The sequence below is a fragment of the Sycon ciliatum genome, chromosome 3, assembly GCF_964019385.1.
Source record: "Sycon ciliatum chromosome 3, ocSycCili1.1, whole genome shotgun sequence".
Taxonomy (NCBI): Eukaryota; Metazoa; Porifera; class Calcarea; order Leucosolenida; family Sycettidae; genus Sycon; species Sycon ciliatum.
Genome location: NC_088645.1, coordinates 20,928,104 through 20,949,541, shown reverse-complemented (window position 1 = coordinate 20,949,541; position 21,438 = coordinate 20,928,104). Strand labels below are relative to the sequence as shown.

General features: G+C 49.4%; 1 protein-coding gene and 1 long non-coding RNA gene across 3 annotated transcripts in view; one reads left to right on the top strand and one right to left on the bottom strand.

Annotated features, from left to right (window-relative positions):
* Positions 1–19,569, bottom strand: part of LOC135811712 (myosin-10-like) — a 29,195-nt gene extending 9,626 nt beyond the window's left edge. For both annotated transcript variants that reach the window (XM_065324949.1, XM_065324948.1), the window contains exons 1-24: positions 19,071–19,569; positions 18,565–18,721; positions 15,704–15,731; positions 14,957–15,135; positions 14,362–14,471; positions 14,073–14,136; positions 13,648–13,746; positions 13,054–13,293; positions 12,726–12,844; positions 12,258–12,410; positions 11,743–11,913; positions 11,201–11,365; positions 9,010–9,127; positions 7,233–7,435; positions 5,953–6,144; positions 5,514–5,674; positions 4,615–4,927; positions 4,095–4,243; positions 3,240–3,354; positions 2,895–3,050; positions 2,385–2,678; positions 1,642–2,061; positions 1,010–1,114; positions 458–610 (exon numbers count right to left, since the gene is read on the bottom strand). In XM_065324949.1, the coding sequence (XP_065181021.1) occupies positions 458–610; positions 1,010–1,114; positions 1,642–2,061; positions 2,385–2,678; positions 2,895–3,050; positions 3,240–3,354; positions 4,095–4,243; positions 4,615–4,927; positions 5,514–5,674; positions 5,953–6,144; positions 7,233–7,435; positions 9,010–9,127; positions 11,201–11,365; positions 11,743–11,913; positions 12,258–12,410; positions 12,726–12,844; positions 13,054–13,293; positions 13,648–13,746; positions 14,073–14,136; positions 14,362–14,471; positions 14,957–15,135; positions 15,704–15,731; positions 18,565–18,721; positions 19,071–19,397 (4,191 nt within the window). In that variant the 5' untranslated portion in view covers positions 19,398–19,569. The remainder of the gene's footprint in view (positions 1–457; positions 611–1,009; positions 1,115–1,641; positions 2,062–2,384; positions 2,679–2,894; positions 3,051–3,239; positions 3,355–4,094; positions 4,244–4,614; positions 4,928–5,513; positions 5,675–5,952; positions 6,145–7,232; positions 7,436–9,009; positions 9,128–11,200; positions 11,366–11,742; positions 11,914–12,257; positions 12,411–12,725; positions 12,845–13,053; positions 13,294–13,647; positions 13,747–14,072; positions 14,137–14,361; positions 14,472–14,956; positions 15,136–15,703; positions 15,732–18,564; positions 18,722–19,070) is intronic.
* On the top strand, positions 8,412–10,876 carry LOC135811714 (uncharacterized). Its single transcript, XR_010552686.1, has 3 exons — positions 8,412–8,590; positions 9,527–9,696; positions 10,483–10,876. It is a non-coding gene; the product is annotated as an uncharacterized LOC135811714 (long non-coding RNA).
* Positions 19,570–21,438: the final 1,869 nt, after the last annotated feature.

Sequence of the window (21,438 nt, the reverse complement as noted above, 5' to 3'; positions counted from 1 at the left end):
TAATATAAACATAACGTAAAATATAAAACCTGCATACAAATAGCCAGTTTACACCCAAGCAAGGCAAGGAGATGCAAACGGTCTGCACAGCATACTACAGGCTATGTGAAACAAATCATAACCAAAGCGAGGCTCACCAACAAAGAGAACTTCTAGAAGATCAGAGATTCTCAAACTATAAACGACAATCGTAGTAGGCTAGTATGCTATGTTCTATAGCTTTTACAGTAAAATCTGTCGAGAAGACCACTCGGATAAGGCGACCACCTGCCCTAGGAGACCACTGAAACCAGCACCAAGGGATGCTATTTCCAGTCAAATGACCCTGGTGGATAAGGAGACCACCTGGTTACAGAGACCACGTTTTGAGGGTCCCTTGAGCGGTCGTCTTACACAGGTTTCACTGTAGTTGGAATAGGAGATATAGACAACCTCCAGCAACACGCTGCGCACTGACCTGAGTGTTGACGCTGCCCATCTGCTTAGCAGACTCGGTCTTCGACTGCTCCTCGTCGTCGAGGGCCTCGTTGAGACGGAGCACCTCGCCTTCCAGGCTGCGCACCTTGGCGTTGAGCGAGGACTTTGCTCTGGAGTCCTCGTCGATAGTTTCCTGCAGGACACGACACACAACAGCACAAGGAGCACATTATTTGATGAGCATGCACAACTGCAGCAGGACTGGTGTTAGTCTGGCTGCTGGGATGTGTGACTTGTGACTGCGCCGAGTATTATCCCCCCCCCAGTATAGGAAGCTGTACACAGCGCCAAGGCGTGGCCGGTATAGTGGCAACGACATACTAGTAGGCAACCTGGAGCTAATCACCATTCAAGCTAAGTAGGACCACACACAATCTTTTGATCTTGTTTCAAAATAGACAAGGCTTAGTGCCCTGCACCACACTGCAGGAACATGCAAGTGGGTGATATCACACGGACGAGGGGAGGCAAGGCTAAAAAAAGACATCCTGAATGCTGGCACAGTGGCATCAAGCAGTGACTGCCCACTCACCTGCGCCTCGGTCAGATGACTCTCCGCGGTGTGCTTAGCACGCTCCAGAGCCTGAACTTGAGCCTCCAGGTCGACAATACGCGCGTTTGCAGACTCAAAGTCGCTCTGTACACAAGAGAAGAATATCCCCAGAACACGCGGCAATGAGAAGCAAGGGGATATCGGAATCAATTATATTTTCAGGAGCAATCGACAAACATTGATAGCAATAGATCTGGCACACAATGACGAAGTCCGCACAAAGTGTGCACAAACCTGTAGCATGAATTGGGTGTTGACCTGTGTTTATTGTATTTTTAGATCAGCAAAGCACCAGAAGGCTCTTGAAAGCACCCACCTTGTCCAGAAAACGTGTACGGATGACATCACAATAATACCGTGCACGTCGCCTAGCTTTATCGGCTGTCATAGACTTGCCGCCATTACAATTATTCAGTGTTGTCCACAACAACACTAGCTAGTGCTAGCTTTTCTACTTGCTCAACGGCAAACCACCGGTACTGCATGCAGAGAGGGATAGGGGTGCAGAAAGATTGGACGCAAAGGTGAGGGCTAACTGCCTGGCCCAGGATACCATTAGTGCTGACAGGTTATGAGCTAATGATCTACAAGAAAAGAACTATCACACTCACACTCATCTTGGTCTTGCCGGCACGGAACTCCTCCACCAGAGAGCTGTTCTCGTTATTCTTCGACGTGACCTCGCCGAGCTGGCTCTCCAGTGCCTTCTTCTTACGATCAAGATCACTGCGTGCAGCGGTCATGGCGGACAGATCGCCCTCCAGCTCGCCGATCTTCTTCGTCAGCTGCTGCTTGCTCTTGTCGGACTGCTGCTTCTGCTTGTTGACGTTGTCCAGTTGGTTCTGCAGCTCGTCCACCTGCCGGTGGTTCTTCTCGCGTAGCTCCGTGATGGCGGCCTCCTTCTCGCGCTGCTCCTCGGCGAGGGCGTTCTTCATCTGCGTCAGCTCGGTCTCGCGCTTCGCACGGACCTCTTGAGCAGCGGCTGTGCCGCTGACCTGCTCTTCCAACTCGTTGTGAAGAACATCAAGCTCCTGTGAGCACACACACACACACATACACATACATGCACAGAATGTACAGTCGGTAAACGAAACCATTTCAAAAACAGCAGTACAACAACCAAGTTCCATATTCATTATTTGAGGGGACTGAAAAGGGGAAGAAATGACTGTCACCACCAGGACTCGCTTGAGGCCAGCAATGCTCTAACCACTCAGCTATACCCTAGCAAAGACCATCCTGGTGACGTATGGGTGGAAAGACGGTAGTGCGAATCACAGTCGAAGGCTTTCAATACCCTCTCTCTCATGCACATGACATACCACTGCTATCAACACGCCAATGCTCAACTCACTTCCTGCAAACCACGGCGATTACGCTCGGCCTTCTCGTGAGCGCTCTTCTCAGTCTCAAAGTCCTCCTGAAGATCGGCAAGCTGGCTTTCAAGCTGTCGCTTTGCCTTCTCGAGTGCTGCCTTGGCCGTCAGCTCGTTCTCGAGTTTCTGATTGGCGGCCTGGAGCTCTTGTTGCGTCTGCTTCAGAGCGGCTTCGAGTTCCTGGATCTGTCGGCGAGCCTCAGCAAGCTGCTCCTGAAGGTCACGAAGCTCGACCTCCAACTTTCTCTTGGTCTTGTCGAGTTCTTGACGAGCCTACAGGGAAAACAGACAGGACAATGGAGATATAATGATGTGTGAATTGCATGCACAACCCTGATAAACCGTGCGTACAGTAACGGAACGCAGCAAACAATAACCTAATTACCATACAGGCATTCATGAGCTGTCTATAGTCTGTTGAATGCTTCCACCGACCCGGTGCCGAGAACGAAAGATTCAGGGTTACTGAAGTAAAGAAGCTGAGCTCACCTTCTCCTCATGCTGAAGACGACCCTCCAGGTCGCTAAGCGCGGCGTCACCACGGTTCTTCTGCTTGGCCAAGCTCTTTGCCTTGTCGGCCTCGTTGGTGAGGGCGCTGGTTGTCTCGACGAGTTGCTCTTCGAGCTGCTTACGCTCCTTGGCGAGCTGTAGCGCAGACGAGGAAGGAAGAGGCAGAGAAATGCGGAAAATGACCGCCGTCAAGCTATGAACCAATAATCCGAACATCAATGGCACACATCAAGGGTATTTCACTACTCACGGCGTAGAATTATCGCCTTTTGCACACCAAAAAAAGTACTGGTTGCATGATAAGCAAAACACGCCATCACCCACCTTCTGCAGTTGCTCCTCTGCACCAGCGGTCTGCTCCTCGAGTCCCTTGACCTTCGCCTCCAAGGCGACATTGTCAAGATGAACCTTCTGCTTCGCCGTTGCTTCTTCCGACATACTGTCAACGACAAAAACAAAACAAGTAACAGTGTTAGTAGGTACAAAATGTAACTCGGATGGTGAGCCAATTAAATTATTGTGAAAAGGAGAAGGAGTAAAATGTTACGAGTTTTTTGTCGCACTCGCTGACTGTACAAGATCTGGTTACGTTGGTGGACAGTTAGTCATAACTCGTAACATGTTGTCCTTCTCCTTTTCACAGTGTTAGCTTCTCCTTTCCACAGTGTTAGGTACGGTGGCCATTCAGACCAAGAACACAACTCTATGAGTGCAAGTGCACAGTGCACACCTCTGTGAGCGCAAGTACACAGCACACACCGTCGTGTGTGCTCAAAATAGAGGAGACTAGATGGGCAAGTGCACCATGTCACATAGTACACCAGCGAGTGCATTCACATGACGAGAAAAATACTCGTAAACAATATAAACAACACTGGCCACGCACACTGTGTCCACAGCAGCACCACACACACACGCACCCCGCAGTGAAAAATCGGGCTGGTTCATAAATTCCGTCGGTCAGTGTCGTGCAATGTTATCGCATGAGCTGATTGTTTAGTAACTGGTGGTGTTAGTGGACATTCTAGCATAACTTGTAGTTCCTTGGTCCTTTTCTTTTCTATAGGTTCATAAATTGCTGAAGATTTCTCTGCTAACTTAGCCCGCGTTACCGTACACTGATGTTCACCTACACGGTTCAAACACACCAAGAACATGAAGTCAGTCAATGTCACTCACCCTTCCTCCAGGTCGGAAATCTTCTGTTGCAGCTTCTTCTGTTCACTTCCGAGCTGTTTAGCGTGCTCTTCTTCTTCGTCCAGACGAGCCTCGGTCTCGTGGAGCACTTCTTCCAGCTCCGTGTTGCGCTGAGACAGCTGGTTGCGGGCCTAGACACAGGAAAACAAAATGCACTGTTATATACGTACTCTTGCTATATAGGTACTCATGTGTACGGTGCACAGTAGTAATATATCTACTCCTGTAACACTAGCATTATTACACTGCGCCCGCTCTTGTTCAAGGCTTTTTCTCCAACCTACTAGTGCTGGCTGGATGGTTGTGTGCATGGGGGTCAGGACACAGCATACACACACTGTGATTTTTATGCACTGCAGCATGGCTCTGAGACATCTACATACACCTATGGCAAGCAACTAAAGACGAGCTAAAGCAAGAACATGGAGGGCGAGCAGCTCAAAGTGGACATGTTGCATATGCACGTTGGCATCGAAAGGATTGCAGGGAACACAGGGCGTACCTCCTCAGCCTCCATCAGCATGTCCTGCTCCATGGTCAGCTGCTCGGAGAGCGTGTTCTTTTCGGCGCTGGCCGCGTCGATGCGTGACTGCAGGTCTGAAAGCTGCTGCTCGCTCTTGAGCTGCTTCTCCTGCAGCTGCGACAGCTCCCGCTGGCTCTTCTCCAGCTCTTCTTCCTGACGGGTGACCTGCAGGAGGGGCTTGACCTTGGTGAAGAGCTTCCACCATGGCCAGTTGCGCAGCTTCAGGTACGCCTGGCAGTTGCGCTGGATGACGTGAATGGCTTTCACCTGCTGAATGAGCTTCTTGAATTGCCTACGGACACACACACACACGCACACACACACACAAACAATTAGAAAGAGCGGCAACCCGGTTGGCAGTGAACATACACAGTTCATATTGACAGGTTCAGAACTTGACAGTCGGGAGCATTGGACCAGTCAAAATGTACCTCTAACATTGGCTCTTTCTCCGCATGATTCTGAACGACTCCGTGCGTAACCGTGGCTGTGCAACACCACGGAACATCTGATCGGAATGCATCATGTACCAGCAAGAACCTTGTCACCCACGTTCAAATAGGCAACGGAGAAACCCCTGCATGGTTCGGGGGAACTTCTTCGCCTGACCAAGGTAAGATCTTAGGATGCATTCTTGACCACAGTGTTTTCGTGATGTGAACCAAGAAAATGCAGGGACAGCCCATAACAACATTGTGATATTGCTATGATGACGTCACATAACGTCACTACTATACCACTTATGGATGCATGCAAGCCTACGCGTGCCAAGGCTGATTGCTGAGCAGGAAGTTCTTGCTTTGCTCTCGACTGTTCATACTATTTTATTGATAACTATTTGCTTGTGTGATCTAACTATTACAAACAGGAGTACGTACTGTCTGGCAAGCATTCCTCTGCATCGTGCCTGGAGCAGAGTGATGATCTCGCTCAGCTTCATGTCGCGGTCCTCCTCGAGCCGAGCCAGCACTCCGGCGCGGAAGAACACCTTGGTGTGTCCGACCCGGTACTGGTTCTGGTCCAGCTCAATGTGCTCCAGCTACATGATTGTACACAAACACAGTACACACACACACACACACACACACACACACACACACACACACACACACACACACACACAAACACAGGACATGCAGTGATGTAATCTACATACTGCGCATGCAGCTGTTCCATGTTGGAAATGCTTCTTGTCAGGACTGTATAGTAATGGCATGTTCATTCACTTGAATGACAATGGCATTCATTGTGGAACTGGGTCCCCACTGCATGATGTCCTTGGCAGAAAAGCCCCCAAAGGATTGTCAATGGACTCACCATCTTTTCCGCCGCTTTCCGTCCGTCCATGAAGCCCTTGGGGATGATACCCGGCACGAGCAGCTCATAGCGCTGCCTGAACTCGTGGAACGGGATGCGGTTGGGGAAACCCTGTCGGCAGATGCGGATACCTTCCAACACACCGTTGCAGCGAAGCTGGTCGAGCACAAGGTGGGATGCAATGCGACCGGCCTAGCACAGATTGTAAGGGTACACAAAAAATACGAACAAGACGAGTTGCAGCAATTACCAAATTCGAATTTAGCCATGAAAAATCAATGCTAGAAAGATACAGCTTTTGACAAACTGCCAATATGTTTCAGCTGCTCGAGCTCCAGTTGCTTTGCATCCATCCCAACTGAGCTCGCTGTGGTTCAGTTATCAAGCTCACTATTCAAACACATTCAGGTGACCTCGAATGTAGGGTCCCGCTTCATTCTTGGATCTCCAACACTCTTTCAAATCCAACGCGCCAGTGCCTCATTGGCTTCAGCAGCAAAGATTACTTCGTAAAGCGCATTGACTGCAACGAAACCAAGACTCCAATGGTTGGTGAAGCACCCCTGCATCGCCGTCTATTCCAACCATTAAAATATGTTCCACTTAGGGCTGAAACGATCATTCAATAACTCTTAACGATCAACCAATATCATTAACGATCGATATATTGGTTTTATCAATTCTTGTCGGCTCTACCCGTGTACCTCGAACACCAGTTTATGAAGAAATTCCACGACACCTTTGCTACGTTAAAAATTTGTGGCACCGCACTGTTGACATCTGTAGACATCTGGCTGGTTTATCAACATGACCTAGAGAATTTCATGTTGTTTCTAGAGCGAAGAATCTTGTCATCACCCTCCGGCAACTGCTCTTATCTCTGACCTTTCCCGCAAATGAACTGAAAAGACAAAGAGTATTCTCTTCCGATCTCTTTCAAAGCCACAAATTAATTTTAGTGCGCTTGAAAGTACATGATTATACTCCTATTCACTATCGGATGGAGTGCAATTGCAAGGACTAGAATACTGTCACTCATATACATGCATAAAAAATCATTAGCCCTCGTTTTGAACACTAACGATTATCGATTGCACTCTTAACGATCGATATGCGAGTTATCGGTATAATTGTTTCAGCCCTAGTTCCACTCCTGTACTTCTTTTTTGTATCATGAAATGGTGTGCGGTAATTTTGCAAAAAATGAAATAAAAGAATGATTTGCCTGGAAACCGATCCCGCTAATTCACTTTCATCTGCAGGCCAATGCACAAACTCACCCTCTTCTCGTGGTTTGGAATGATGCATCGCACAAAGTTCGGGTTGGTGTTGCGAAGCGTCTCCATCAGGCGCGACAGCTGCTCCTTGTAGAGCTGGCCAACGGTGCGGAACATGCCCTTGCGAGTACGGCTCTGGCCGAAAGCACCACCACCGTCTCCGCCACCGCTGTTTCCACCAGCGGCAGCGATGCTCACCAGGTTGGCTGCGCGCGGCAGCAGCAGCAGATGAGCACATAGTTGCACACACACAGTTGGTATCACAGATCCACCAGGTATATGACATGGGAAAAACCCTTCTCCGATCATGAGACTCTTGGCAAACTATGAACACAGCAACTAGCATGGCAAGCTTTCCACAGCATTCTCATGACAATGGAGAGGCTACTGTGATAGCAGTGGCACTTGTAGCTAAGGAGATAAGTCTTCAGCACAACTCAGCTCCAAAACTAGGCCAAAACACTCCTGCCAATCTAGTGGATAAGGAGGTGGGTTCCTCAGTACAGCTCAGCTCTAAAACACTCCTCCCTAACTAGTGGAAAAGGAGATTGGATTCAGCACAGCTCAGCTCCAAAACCATGACTGCTCCCAAACATCCCAGAAACATCTCGAGGCCCTGGAGCTCTTCCCCAAGCAAGCATTGTGAAAATCCGTGCTGCAGGATTTGTGCTTTACTGTTTATTTGCTTTGTAAGTAAATTAGTTAGTTGTTTGTTATGTATGTGAGGTACCTTGGCACACTTGCACCCTTGCACCTTTGACCCTTTACAGCCCGCTGGTATCTTTGCAGTGCCCTTCACGGCACCCTGGCAGCTGGGGGCATCCTTTGCAGCCCCCAGGCTGCCACCCTCTCAAGTACCCTGGCACCCTTTGCGGTTCCCCGGATACCATTCACGGCACCTTTTCACCTTCAATACATGACAGGCTTTGACCTTTGCACCCGTTTATACTGGTCTCTGCATGCAAGCCACTCAGTACCCAGTGACCCCAGGTCCATTTCGGGACCCAGTACAACATGAGCAAGGCACACACACGATCAGGTATGAATAGCGGCTTGTCACAAGGCAGAGGGCTCACAACCATAGTTTACCAACTTGGAGCAACCATCACTGAATTCTTCGTAGTGAGTTTGATGTTCATTGCATTTGTCTATTGGCAGACTAGAAGTATTCCTTTCAGAACAAATCGAGCTTCCCCAATTTGAGCTTTTATTAGTTTGCAGTAAACCTGAAGCAGTTGGAAAGTACTCAATCTGCGGACAGAACTGCAATTGGAAAGTAGTATTATCTCCATCTCTCTGCCAGTGCCAAATCCTCTTGAATGGGTTGTGGCTGGTTCTTTTCAATTTATGTGCCCTCTGAAGTAAGTCATTAGTTTCAGTCAAGTGCTATAGAATTAGTCAGGTTTAGAAGGATCTAATGTGTGGAATTGCCAAAGCCAAATCCGAATTGTATCATAAAGAAATGGGTATTGAGCTTCGTAAATTCAGAGCAATTCAGAGTTTTGAGCTACTGCTGATCTATTCTGGATAGTCTCTAGACCGAGTCAATAATACAGGCCCGCCGGAACCAGTCCGGTTGGTCAGGTTATTTTCGGACCAACTTTTTGGCCACCAACATGATCGATCGTGTTTCCTACTTTTGAGGGCACGTGTACCCGCCATATCATACACAATGTCTGAAAGGCCATGATGCCACCGGACTAATCAAAAACTGCTTCCGGCGGTCCTGCCATAGTACCCGCTACACACTGGAAACAAGTCGAGCAATACGAGTACATACTGGTGTCCTTCCAGAGGTTTCCAATAAAGTTGTCCTGTGAGTTCTGCAGCAGGTTGACGACATTGTCGTTCAGTGGGTCCATGTTCTTCACGAGCCACTGCGCTGATGTGTAGCCGACCTAAAGCAAAGCAGTCGAAAACAAGACACCGAACCAAAGACAGATGAAGACCAGCTTCAATATAGAACCACACGTTTTAACCTCAGTGCCATACACAATGTATGATGCTTCTACACATCCGGGCGGGTAGAGAAAATCCTCTTCAACGCCGCACTGCTGGTCAAATCAATGCAGAAATCCCAACTGGCCATGTACATGCACGTTTTGCCCAAACATCCCTCGGTATATTCCTCAAGCATGCTACGAGTACGCATCTGCTTGCTACTAGAAGCTGTGCAATATTCCCTTGTCTCGTCTTGTCTCGGTGTCGGTTATCCAGTCGTCTCTTCGATGTCAGATCGAAATATACTCTCTCCAACGAAACTGTTTGGTCTTTTATTGTGTGGTGTGGTCGCAAAGGGGCGGTTGTTTATCCTTAGCTAGACGACATTTGGCACCCAAGTCTTCAGCTCGCCACCGACGACCCTCAGTTCGTCACCGTGTCAGCGTTTGTCTCTTCGCGACCTCGGTATGGCCCAGCTGCTTGCCTACTACGAACGGCCAAGCCCCAACTTGTCGCGCCTCCTCAGGTGAGCACCCCTTTTCTCTGCGTCTTGTTGATGTTAGTCCGTCACGATTGGTATTTCGTTTACTCGTCGTTAATTGGGTCCGGGCTTAGTGCCGTGGTCCCTTCGCTGCTCATACTATGTGACTAGCTAGCCGCATGTACAGCACGGTTTGCAAGTCCCGCACGACCCCCGTACGGCCGCAGTCTGATGGCTTAGCGAAGCGTGCAAAGCGCACCATTCAGATGGCCCTTCGTGCGTATGTTGAGGGCGATCAAACCTCCTGTGATCGACATATGTCTCTTTGTACAGTTTGCTTAGTACACGGGTGTGTTCCATTGTTCTGGTGGGACCCCTCCATCGCCCCTCCATTTGACGGTGCACCCCCTCCGATCGGTTAAGGGCGGTACATGGCAAAGTAGTGGTTCCCCCAGGGTTGCAGCAGGGTGTATCTCTGCCTGTAAGTACGGCGATTCCCTCTATGGGGTCCATCGATTGTTTTGCCCGCCCCGTTTAGTGCCCCCCCCCCCCCCCCCCCCACCTGTGGTACAATCTCGCGTTATGGTTCAGCCCCAAAGTTTGGTCCCCACACCTCCTCCTTCACCCCCGGATTCTCCTGCTCCTCTGGCACAGCCAGGGACACCCCGGCCCAAATGTTCATGTGCGTTGCCGCCAGGTGGTTAAGCCGCCTTAGAGGCTGGGCAAGGTCAGCTCGCATGGACGGGGTGGTAACTGGCTGAGACTGTGTGCTCCTGCTAATCGTTTCTGTGTTTTTTTCCCTCTTTTTCCCCTTCTTGTATTCTATCCTAGTTGTCGCGCCGCAGCGTCACCGACTTCGGTGTATTTTGCAATGACAGGGTGGGAGTGTTCTCTCCCCGCCAACCCACCGTCTCCCACTCTTAGTCCTGCGGCATCCCCGGCACCTCCGACACCTCCGCCGCCTCGCCGACCCCGCCGTCGGTCTCGCCGCTCCCGGCAGCGTCGCAGAGTCCGCCGTGCGGCACAGCACCCCGCAGTCCTCGCACCGTATATGTCAGATGAACCTTCGTCCCCGGCACCTGCCTCGCCTGCACAGCTGCTGGCTACGGCGCCGGCCACTCTGGCGGATACGTCGGATGTGATTCCGTTGATTGATACTTACTGCTTTAACGATCTAGCGTGAGCTGTTTCCTCACGCATTTGTACTTTTGTTTGTATACTCTCTCTCTCTAACGAAACTGTTCGGCCTTTTGCGGTGTGGCGTTGTCGCTAAGGGGCAGTACAGTCAACTTCGCTTATAACGACACTCGGCGGGGAATCAGAAAATTGTCCTTATTCGCGAAGCGTCGCCATACCCGAAGTCTCATTATATGTATTACAGTTGGAAGGGACTTTGCTCTGGGCATGGAAATGTTGTCGTTATTCGCGAATTGTCGTTATATCCGCAGTCGTTATTAGCGAAGTTGACTGTAGTCTGTCCTTTGCTAGACGACACTTACGTTTACCGAGGCATGCTAGGTGGCCATTACAGGCAGCCAACAAAACTCACATCTCCAGCGTAATGCTGAACGGTGAAGTCTGCGGCGGCTCGGAAGTCGGGCTTCTTGAAGTGCTTGAGATTCGCATGCTCCTTGAACAACTTCTCCGTGAAGCTCTTGTCCGTGGCCTTGGGGAACCAGCACTCCTCGTCGAGCAGAGCTAGGATGCCCATGGGCTGGATCACAGCACCACACAACACACGAAAAGGAATGCATTAGGTGAGCTGCACCAGCATTGCCATGAAGAAAGCAGAAAGAAAACCACAGCAACAAACAGGCAGCAGTACAGTGACACCTCAGAGGGATGGCATAGGTCAAAGACAATTCATTGAAGTGGCGACAAAGTGAGCACGGAGTAGTGTCTGGCATTGCGGGTTTACTCTCATCAGTAAATGTGCAAAGGAAAAAAAAAGAAGACAGCGGTGATTCTTGATCCAAACACATCGACCGGTCTAATAATGCAACCATGGCATCAGACACACAGAGTGATTCTTGATCCAAACACATGGACCAATCTCATAATGCACTTGCAGCCATGACATCAGACACACACCTTCTCGATGAGGTCAATGCATGGCTGCAAGTCCAGTCCGAAGTCGATGAAGTCCCAGAGGATGCCCTCGGAGCGGTACTCTTCCTGCTCCAGGATGAACATGGTGTGGTTGAAGAGCTGCTGCAGCTTCTCATTCGTGTAGTTGATGCACAGCTGCTCATACGAGTTGGTCTGGACAGCGAAGAACAGAAATCATTCACACAATTCGCATCGATGTTATTAGCACACGCACACAACGAAGAAGATGTACAGATGGGATGCAAGCTGCAAAACATGTCGTGACAGACGGAGGAGCAAGGTGAAAGGCTCGTAATCGATTCCACCATCCATTGATCTCCGTTCCTTGCAAGTTGCGCATGATCGTGCAAATCAAACCCACACAAAGAACAGCACACAGGAACCATAGGCTCGCTACACTACTTGCAATCTACATGTATATAGAATGCCCGACTTGTGTGGATATGGAAGCACCGGTGGCTTTCGGTTTCCCACTGTGCATCTTGTTGTAGTCTTACCTTGAAGATTTCGAATCCAGCAATGTCGAGGATGCCGATGAACGAGCAGCCCTTTCGTGACGTGCGGTCCAGCGTCTTGTTGATACGGGCCACCAGCCACTTGAACAGACGCTCATAGAGTGCCTTGGACAGTGCTTGCGATGAGAACTCGACCTTCAGACAAGGAACAACGATGGGGACAGTGCAACAACTTTGATTCACTCCCAGCATCTGCGCCAGCACTGCTCAGTGGATCGGCAAGCAACGTATTAAAAACGGTTGAAACACAGCATACTTATTCTGCATGCAATATGTAGGTGTACTAGGCCTGGGCTTTGCCCTACTTTTTAGTGGAACGCAGGTGCACAGAAAACCTGCATGTCTAAATGTAACTAACTTACTCTTCAGAAACTCTTAACCTTCATTTCAGACTGTCCACCCAAAAGGGAAACAACAAGATGTTGAATCTGCATGGGGTGCATCTCATACCTGTTCCTTGTTCTGTGCCTTGGAGACCAGCTCACGGCCAACCTTCAGCCTTGGCTTCAACAACACTTTGACAAACTCGGTGACGTTGACTCCCAGCAGATGGCAGACCTTCTGGGCATCTAAAAATAACGACAACAGCAGCCAACAGACCCCACATGATGAGAGGTCCTGTTTGCACAACCGACTATCATACTATGGTATCCTTCCATTTTCTTGGATACACAGTACCTCCTCTATAAAGTGCAGATGTGCACAGTCCCGGGAAGTACAGCATGCCGAGCTTTCACTGTAAAGTGTGTATAGCCCTGTGGCGAGACGCCAGTCTTACATGTCTGATCTGGCATAGTGGCCTGGTCGGAGCTGCGCTCCTGCTTGAACTCAAAGTTGCCAAAGTTGAGGCAGGCGGCCACGACGCGCTGCGTTGACTTGACCTCGTCCTGGTTGAAGCTCATGATCTCCATGGCCTCCAGGGTGAGCGTGTACTCATCCACGTCGCTCACCTCCGTCACGCCAAGGTTGCCGTTGCTCAGGTAGCGGTACTTCTCCGGCTTGTCCAGCAGCAGATCCTCTGTAAGCAGGACAGGCAACAGGCACACATCACATAGGAATCTGAGCTGTTGCGGTCCTAGCGACTACGCAAGGAGAATGTATTTATCCTGATGATGGACCAGGCCCGAAATTTGGGTGTAACAACTGATTGAATAACAGTAAACGACCATTATTGGAGTTGAGGAGTGAAGTTTCATGCCTGTGTGAGTGGTTGCGTTGAAGTTTGCGGACAATAAGAAAAGGAGAATGTACTGAGGAGAAAGAGAACAACATCAACCAGTTGAAAGTGCAATAGGGTACGGCATTCCAGTCAACTGGGTGCCAACATGGCGCTGGACAAGGAGAACAACACTTAGCCATGTTCGCCGCTTACTCTTGTCCTCGGCAGAGGCACCGTTCAGCAGCTGGTAGAAGAAATGGAAATTCCTCTCATCCTCCTGCTGACGCACAGATCGGCTCTTCTCCAGCAGATCTAAGCCGGCAAACATCCATAACAACAGCAAGCAATTCTTCTTGGTATACAGTGTAGGATCAACAACACAAACAACAGGAAAATGAGAGTCCAAGGCAGGAGCGAGCCACTCCGCTGACTAGCTGGTTTTAACACCACCACACAGAAACACATCACTTTGACTGGCTAGCTATTTCACTCTGTCTATCTACCAGGCCTTGTGCAGCAAGACCACATTAGCTGTCTACACGTGCCACGCTCGACATGATTGTCCAATTCAAAAAGAAAGGAAGATGAAGAGTACTTGAATACACAGCAACAACATCGGCCTCAACTCAAACACTCACAAGTCTCAATATTGGCACCGGCGATGTGACCAAAGTTGTCGAAGTTGATGCGAATGAACTTTCCCTGTAGGACAAATGAGAGCAAGCAATGCCACATGAACAAACGACACGATCTCAACAAGCTAATCACTGATACCAATAGCCACAGCTAACACTTCTATACGCAAACCATTGCAGAGTGTGTACAGCCATGCGGTTGCAAACAACACATCCGTATCAACCTGCAAGAAGTGTACAATGGAACGATGTGCGACTCAAAGCGCAAATGCACTGTAATGACGAGACTTACGAAACGGGACGAGTTGTCGTTCTTGATGGTCTTTGCGTTACCGAACGCTTCCAGGATGGGATTGGCCTGCAGCAGCTGCTGCTCCAGATCACCTTGTGCTATCGTCATTCCTGAAAATATGCACCAACAAGAGGAGTGGTTAGTTCGGCAGGGAAGTAGCCAACAGAAGCCCGGGCCCAAGCTTTTGGTGGAGTAGGATGACAATTGGTTGGTTTTGAACTGGGGCCTATAATCGGATCACACTGCTGTCGTGCCACTGTAGTTGGAAAGGGACATTTTTTACTTGGCTAATGAGCGGCTGGATAAACATCCCACCTCGTACCTTGGTTCAGCACGGTATAAACTATGCAATTGTGTTCATACACGTACGCCATGAGTGATGCAGCATTGCTAGGCCTGTGTCTGCTCCACTTCAGTGTATACTCATACCACAATTCCTCCTAGCGCCACAGATATTTACAGGGGAACTGTTGATCAGCAAACACAGGCCTACTGATAAAGGAACGTCCTTTGCATTTGTCAGCGTGCATGACAAAACTGGACCTAGGACGGAGGCAGACGGCAAAACAAAGTCACCACGGCCAGGGGAGCGTACCGGTCTTGTTCATGAGTCCGGACGAGCTCTGGCGACGCTGCAGCATCTGGTTCTTGTTCTGGCTGCCGGAGCGCGACACATTGCCACCCTTGGTGCCACCGGGCTGTGAGCCGGCCACATGGGCGAGGTACTGGATGACCTTCTTCGTGTTCTCCGTCTTACCAGCACCAGACTCACCACTGTATCATGGGGCAAACACAAAGCCAACGCAAGTGCACAGCTATATTATTATAGCACCTACACGCTCTTTGTTGTTCACTATGTTCTGCTGCTGCTGCTGTTGTTGTTGTTCCCCGTTGTGTGTAGGCATGTGCACTTTTATAGAATTTTTTTTTTTAAGTGCAAAAATTCGAGCCACTTCTCACATCGGACAACCCCCAGTCCAATTGTAAATCCGTCAGCAGTGGTCAACACAACCTTCAAGAAGCAGTTCATAGCCTCAAGTCGGTCGACTTGAAGAGACTGCAGAAACAATGAACCTTGCCTAGTACTGAACATGTACTTGTAAGAACGATCAACTTTCAAACTGACTGACTTTTATCTTCTTCAGAGGCGACCACAGCCAGGCTGTTATAGGATGGCGCTCAAAACAACAAGTCCGGATTCGCATGATTTCAATTGCAAGCATGCACTTGTGAGGGCGATGGTTGACATGAATGGGAAATCCCGAGACTTTTTCCAGCTGAAAACGGTATACTCAACATGGCATTACATACCGTCACTCGAAAGGCATTCTCAATAACTTACGTGCAAAGAATTGACTGGTTGTCACGATCTGTGGGCAAGAAATGTGGACAGAGAAATAGGCAGGACTCGTATCACAATGCATGATGGATGCTTCGGACCTTTCAATCGATTTAGTACACACACATGCACATATACGATTACACCAATTACATGCTATACATCAATATAATAATTATGTAAGCCGTTCTTATCTCACCGCCATGTTGTGCAGCACAGAACATGTTCACTGTGCACGGACATGGTGTCACATAACACTAGTACACCCAAAGACTGGCACAGCATACAGCTGCGCTTGCTTGCATACGCGCACTGTCAAACAACAGACTTCCCCTAGGCTCCAGCAGAGACGCTGGCATGTGCACGTGGCACTGAACGTCAGTGTAAGCACCCACACACTGCAATACCGTCTGCAGCCCAGGGCTACTATGCAGCCATGCGATCTCGCAGCAGATCTGTGCATGTTCACCCCAACTCCTATGCACTCAGTACTGTCAACATGCATGTGCCTGTTTATAGCAGGTCTGCAGCTGCTACTGGCTTGCTACATGTCAGCACACGGCCGCACTGTCAAGCGAATAGCCAACCCGGCGTACACACGGAAGGCGTGGGGATCAGCTTGTCAAAGCTCGACACCTCACAAATATATCTGGAGCGTTGCCATTCCGCTTCTCTCAGCTGACGTTATTGACAGGTAATATGGGACGGGCCTGGGCAAATGCTGCTGCATTCACATCCTCCATAGTACACAGGCAATGATTCGCACGATTCCCTGGCACACTGCAATCTGTGGACTGAGCAACTGCGGATGTCAATTTGTCACTTTGACATGTAGGCGCGCACTGGGCTTATCTCAAGTCCGAGCCTGTAAAGCAACAGGACTCATTCATCTGGCAGCTAAATTGTGATCTATTGTTGTAACGCAGACAGTGTGACAGACAGGTCAGGAACTGACCTGATACGCTTCCATACATAGACTAGACACAGTGTGCATGTTCTAGCATGATACTGGAGATAATTTCACTGAATCAATTTCGGTGTTCCGCCCACCATGCCAGCCAGGCCAGTGGGCCATTGACACAATTTATATTGACACAATTATATTCATATTCTACTGAAGTCTTGATTGATTGCTGCACAGCACATTGCCACGGTGAACACAAATCTCAAGGACCCATTGTAACCCAACTAGTTAGTATGAAGTGCACAGCCTATCCTTTGGTGCAGCGTCAAACACAACTAATGATTATGTACAGTGTTGGGGAAAAAAACAGGACTCCAGGAGGCAGCTGGCTCAATGAATGTTTTTGGACCTACTAGCTACATACAATACTCTGACTTTGGGACTTACTACATTGTACTAGTACAAGTAGATCACCATCACAATACAATGGATCACAACAATTCTGACAAGACAACTAGTTAGTTGCAGTGGGGGGATAAATGCATAGACTGAGCATTGGTTGGCAGCAGGCTGAACTGTCTCTCACAGGAACACAGGCATTCCTGCCACAGCTGTTCCCTGTGACATCGGATCAGCTTTACTTCCCCTACTGGCATTGTATTTTTTTCCTCAAATCAGCCATCTCACCATTACAAAATGCGTGTGAAGAGGACATCGCGTCACACTCATACTCACACACCGACACTAAACACTTGGAAGGAGAGAAAGGGTGTACTAGTATGTGCGTGCGTCTGGATTTTCGTCCATTTCATGGGCAGTACTGCAAAAGCAAATGCGCTCATACCATCTCATATCGCAGCTGTCAAAATAATAATTGAGGCAGTTGGCAAAACAATCCAGACCTCGTTCATCGCATTCCACGCTTGGCTGACCTCCTTTTCCTGAGCGCTGCCCAAAGTAGCGTGCGGATCAAATTTACTACATACCCACGCTCCCAGATGGTCTGTGCAGCAGTTCTCAAACCAACGATATTATTCAGGAATGCATGGAGAAAAGAGGACCAACGCCAAGTCCTCTTCTACATAATTTTACTACAAGTTGTAGAGCTGAGACGCTGTTTGGGAAGAGTGTCGATTGTTTGTTTGACAAGAACTCTGCAATGACAATGAATGGCTGCCAGGCAGCCCAAGCAAAGGCAAATGCATGATTCTCGTGGAAGAGCCTTGCTGCAGCCGACTTCTGACATAGCAGTGCTTGTGCATTGCACCAAGGTGTGGAAAGCGAAAACGTTCAACGACTACATGAGCAAATGGGCGATCTTGGGACATCGGTTGGGACTGAGTTTCACGTTCACTCAACTACTGCTCGCAGAGAGACGCAGTCGCATTCTGGCAAGACACAGCTAGCAAGCTACAAGGTCACAGTGCGCATACAACGACACCCAGCGGGTAATATCCGGACGTGGGCCGACAGAGTACATACAGTAATATTCGTCAGCGCTCACCAAAGCAAAAATACCGCCTGTATTACCACTGAGCTCGAGCTCGATGGGCGGGTGCGGAGGGCAAGGCACCCAGCATGAACGGTGAAATCATTGGGCAGGAAAGATAATGATCAGTGACTACGACGCATGCAGGTACATCACCAGCCATGTACTTCAAAACGATCACTCCTCCACGGAAGGGCCCAACATCAACAATACAAAAACCACGATATTATTAGCGTAACACTTCAGCGTCACGCTTCCACGAATGTGGCAAGCACACTCCCCCCAGCGACACCAACACAAGACCAACATTACCAGGGGTGGAATTCAATACACTGGTCGTAAGCAATTACAGAACACATCACAGGCAACGGTTGGCGTTTGTCCTGTCGACACCAGCAAATGCTATTTCCACAAATCTGTGCTGTGTCTGGACTGCGTGCGGATACGATTATGTACGTGCGTGATGCTCACCTTGCAGCATGGAGCGGTACGCAGTATCAGTGACTGCGAACACGTGTGGGGGCATCTCATGGCGCTTCTTGCCCTTGTAAAGGTCCACGACCTTCTCAGTGTAGATTGGCAATCTCTTGTAGGGATTGACCACCACGCAGAAGAGGCCTGAGTAGGTCTAGAAGTAGAAAGGAAGAGCCACACACATCACACAAAAACCAAATAAATCAGACCAATGGGTTTTCCCACACAGTACAAAAATCAAAATCACTCCTATCGGATCTTGAAGATACTTCAAGAATCATACCCAATATCACAGACCACATGATGCCACTTCAAATTCGGCCCAGGAAAGTCCCCAAAAAATGCGAACAAAATCTCTCCAACCACACACGCAGAGAACTATTTTCGACCCAAAAAGGCATCGAAGCAATCTGAAACGCGTCACACGCCTGGTTGGAAACTAGCACAAACAGTGACACACAAATACTCTAGAAACACAGTCAGCTCTCGGACCAGCTACGTACGTAGATCAGATCGCTGTAGTAGCGCTCCTTCAGGTTGTGCAACACGGCGGCCTCGTTCAAACAGGTGAGCTCAGCCATGTCCTCGACTTTGGAGAACTTCGGCGGGTTCATCCTCTGCACGTCGTCCTTGTTGACACTGGCCGTCGAGCCATCCTGCAGCTCCACGACCATCTCATCCGCAGACTCCTTCTTGATGCTGCCAGCCACAAATCCATGCTCCAGGTGCGGCACCCACACCAACTTCTTGCTGGCCCATTCTGCCTGCGCTGACGGATTGCTGACGGAGCGCTTGTCGACCTGAAGGTATTTTAGCGTTTCGTCCGCCATGACTGCGCTCCTGACCTGTACAGGTCGTGCGGCGCGGAACTAGCTGCTATTGATTCTTGAACAGCGCTATGACACGAATTAGAAAATAGGCTCGTTCGGCTCGAAATCAGTGCGAAGAAGAAAAGTTCCTAAACGTCCGCCATCGGTGGACGCATAAGAATGAGCTGCAAAACTGTCGTGTAGAAAAGTAGCTATCCACCTCGCTCGGCCAACACGGGTTGGCGACGCATGCGCAGGCAGCGCCTGGCCCTTCCCAAGAAGCAGCTGACCTATCTTGCCGTATCTGCAGACTCCAGTCACTTCAACTGAACTGCACTTGATCGGTTTTCAGTACGAGTTCAGCTGTACAGTGTACTGCTGTGGTGTGGTGACGGTTCGACTGTCTCTGTACTCTGTGTCCCAGTGCCTCTGACACTGGTCTGGAGTGTGTCGTGGTGGTGGTCTCGACTCGACTGTTGTCGAGTGTTGATTCTGTAACGACTGTGCATTGTGCAGAGTAGATGATACTAGATGCACGCTGACTGCGTGTTTGATGACTGGTGTCAGTGGCAGCAGTAACAGTACAGTCAGTACAGTACACTGTACAGGAGACGGGTACATGTACAGGAGTAGACTGGGAGTGTTGTTTGGGTGTTGGTGCATCTGGGACGGTGTAGCGGCGCATGGGGTCGAGACATTTCTCAGAAGAATGCGACGCGAAGTCGTCCACGGGCTGCGACCCATCCCGGTCGGCATCCAGCGGTAGGCTCGGTGGGCTTCGTCTTTGTAGCATATCTACCACCACCCTAGCTAGTGCCGCCACTAACACACCTGCTTGCTGCCAGTAGATCTACTGTTGGCCTGCCCAGCGGATCATAATCAGAATTCAGATGGATGGCTGAAGGCGTAGCTCACACAGTCACTGTCTGTGTGACTTCACTCTCTTGTTTGAGCCTTGTGTATGACACACATAAAGAATGTAGCACTACTTCCGTCAGCCGTGCAAGCCACCCAAAATTCATGCGGTAGTGTCCAGTTTTACCGGTGTGGAGAAGCAAAGAAGTAAGGGCAGCGAGCTCCTGACTGAGCTCGAGCAGGGGCACAGATCCACGCACCGACCGTGCCCCCTGACCATGTCCACGATATTGACACACACACATAACAGTAACACACACGACTCACACCCTTTGGCTTGAGTCACACTGCCTTGGCTGTGCGGCGTGCAGCACACCTGCGACAGTTTGAGAGGGTCGATAGAGGTACGACAGTGCGAACTATTACTTGCTTCGAAAGCAGAAACTGACGTGAATATTAAATTTTTTAAATCAAGACTGTGCAGTGCGCATTTCCGACCGTGCAGTGCGCATTTCCGACTGTGCATGCAACCACCACAAACACCAAAAAACAACGACCGTCTCTCGAGATGACAGGCTCTAAGTCTAACTCTAAGGTAAGGTAAATCTAGAGTACAAAATAATTCTGACAGAACGATCTCCTGTCACTTCCTCATCAAAATAATAGAGTTTAAAAAATCATGGCACACAGTTTGTGCGCGAAAATTTTAAATAATTCTTGCGCCGTTCCGGTGCATGCAGTACACACTCGCGTACTCATCAGTGCAGTAGTGACTTTACTCCCTCGCACCCAGACGCTGATTTTTTGGAAACAAATTTCTATACTTCCGATGGGAGAATCCGACATGGCAGTGCATTTCGCGTGGCCAGGTCAAATTGTAGAATATCGCATCGAGTGAATTGCTTTATCTGAGAGAGGAGATGTTCGTGCCCTTGAGACCCGAAGTCCCGTTTCCATACTACAAAATTTAGGAGCTCTGCGCTCAGCGCTTTTTCAGGGTATGAATTTCGGGTTGTTCTGGTCGGGTCGCAGCGTCGCGGACTATACCATCGTCCTCAGCGTCGAAAAACTACTGGCCATGTGAATTTACAAGGCGGTGAGACGCTTTCGTCTTCCTCTACGAGCGAATTTGTTCTGCGCCAGCATACCAAAGTATGCAATTTTGTACGCGCAGTTCGAGTGACGAGGCGTGTGCACTGTACACTGT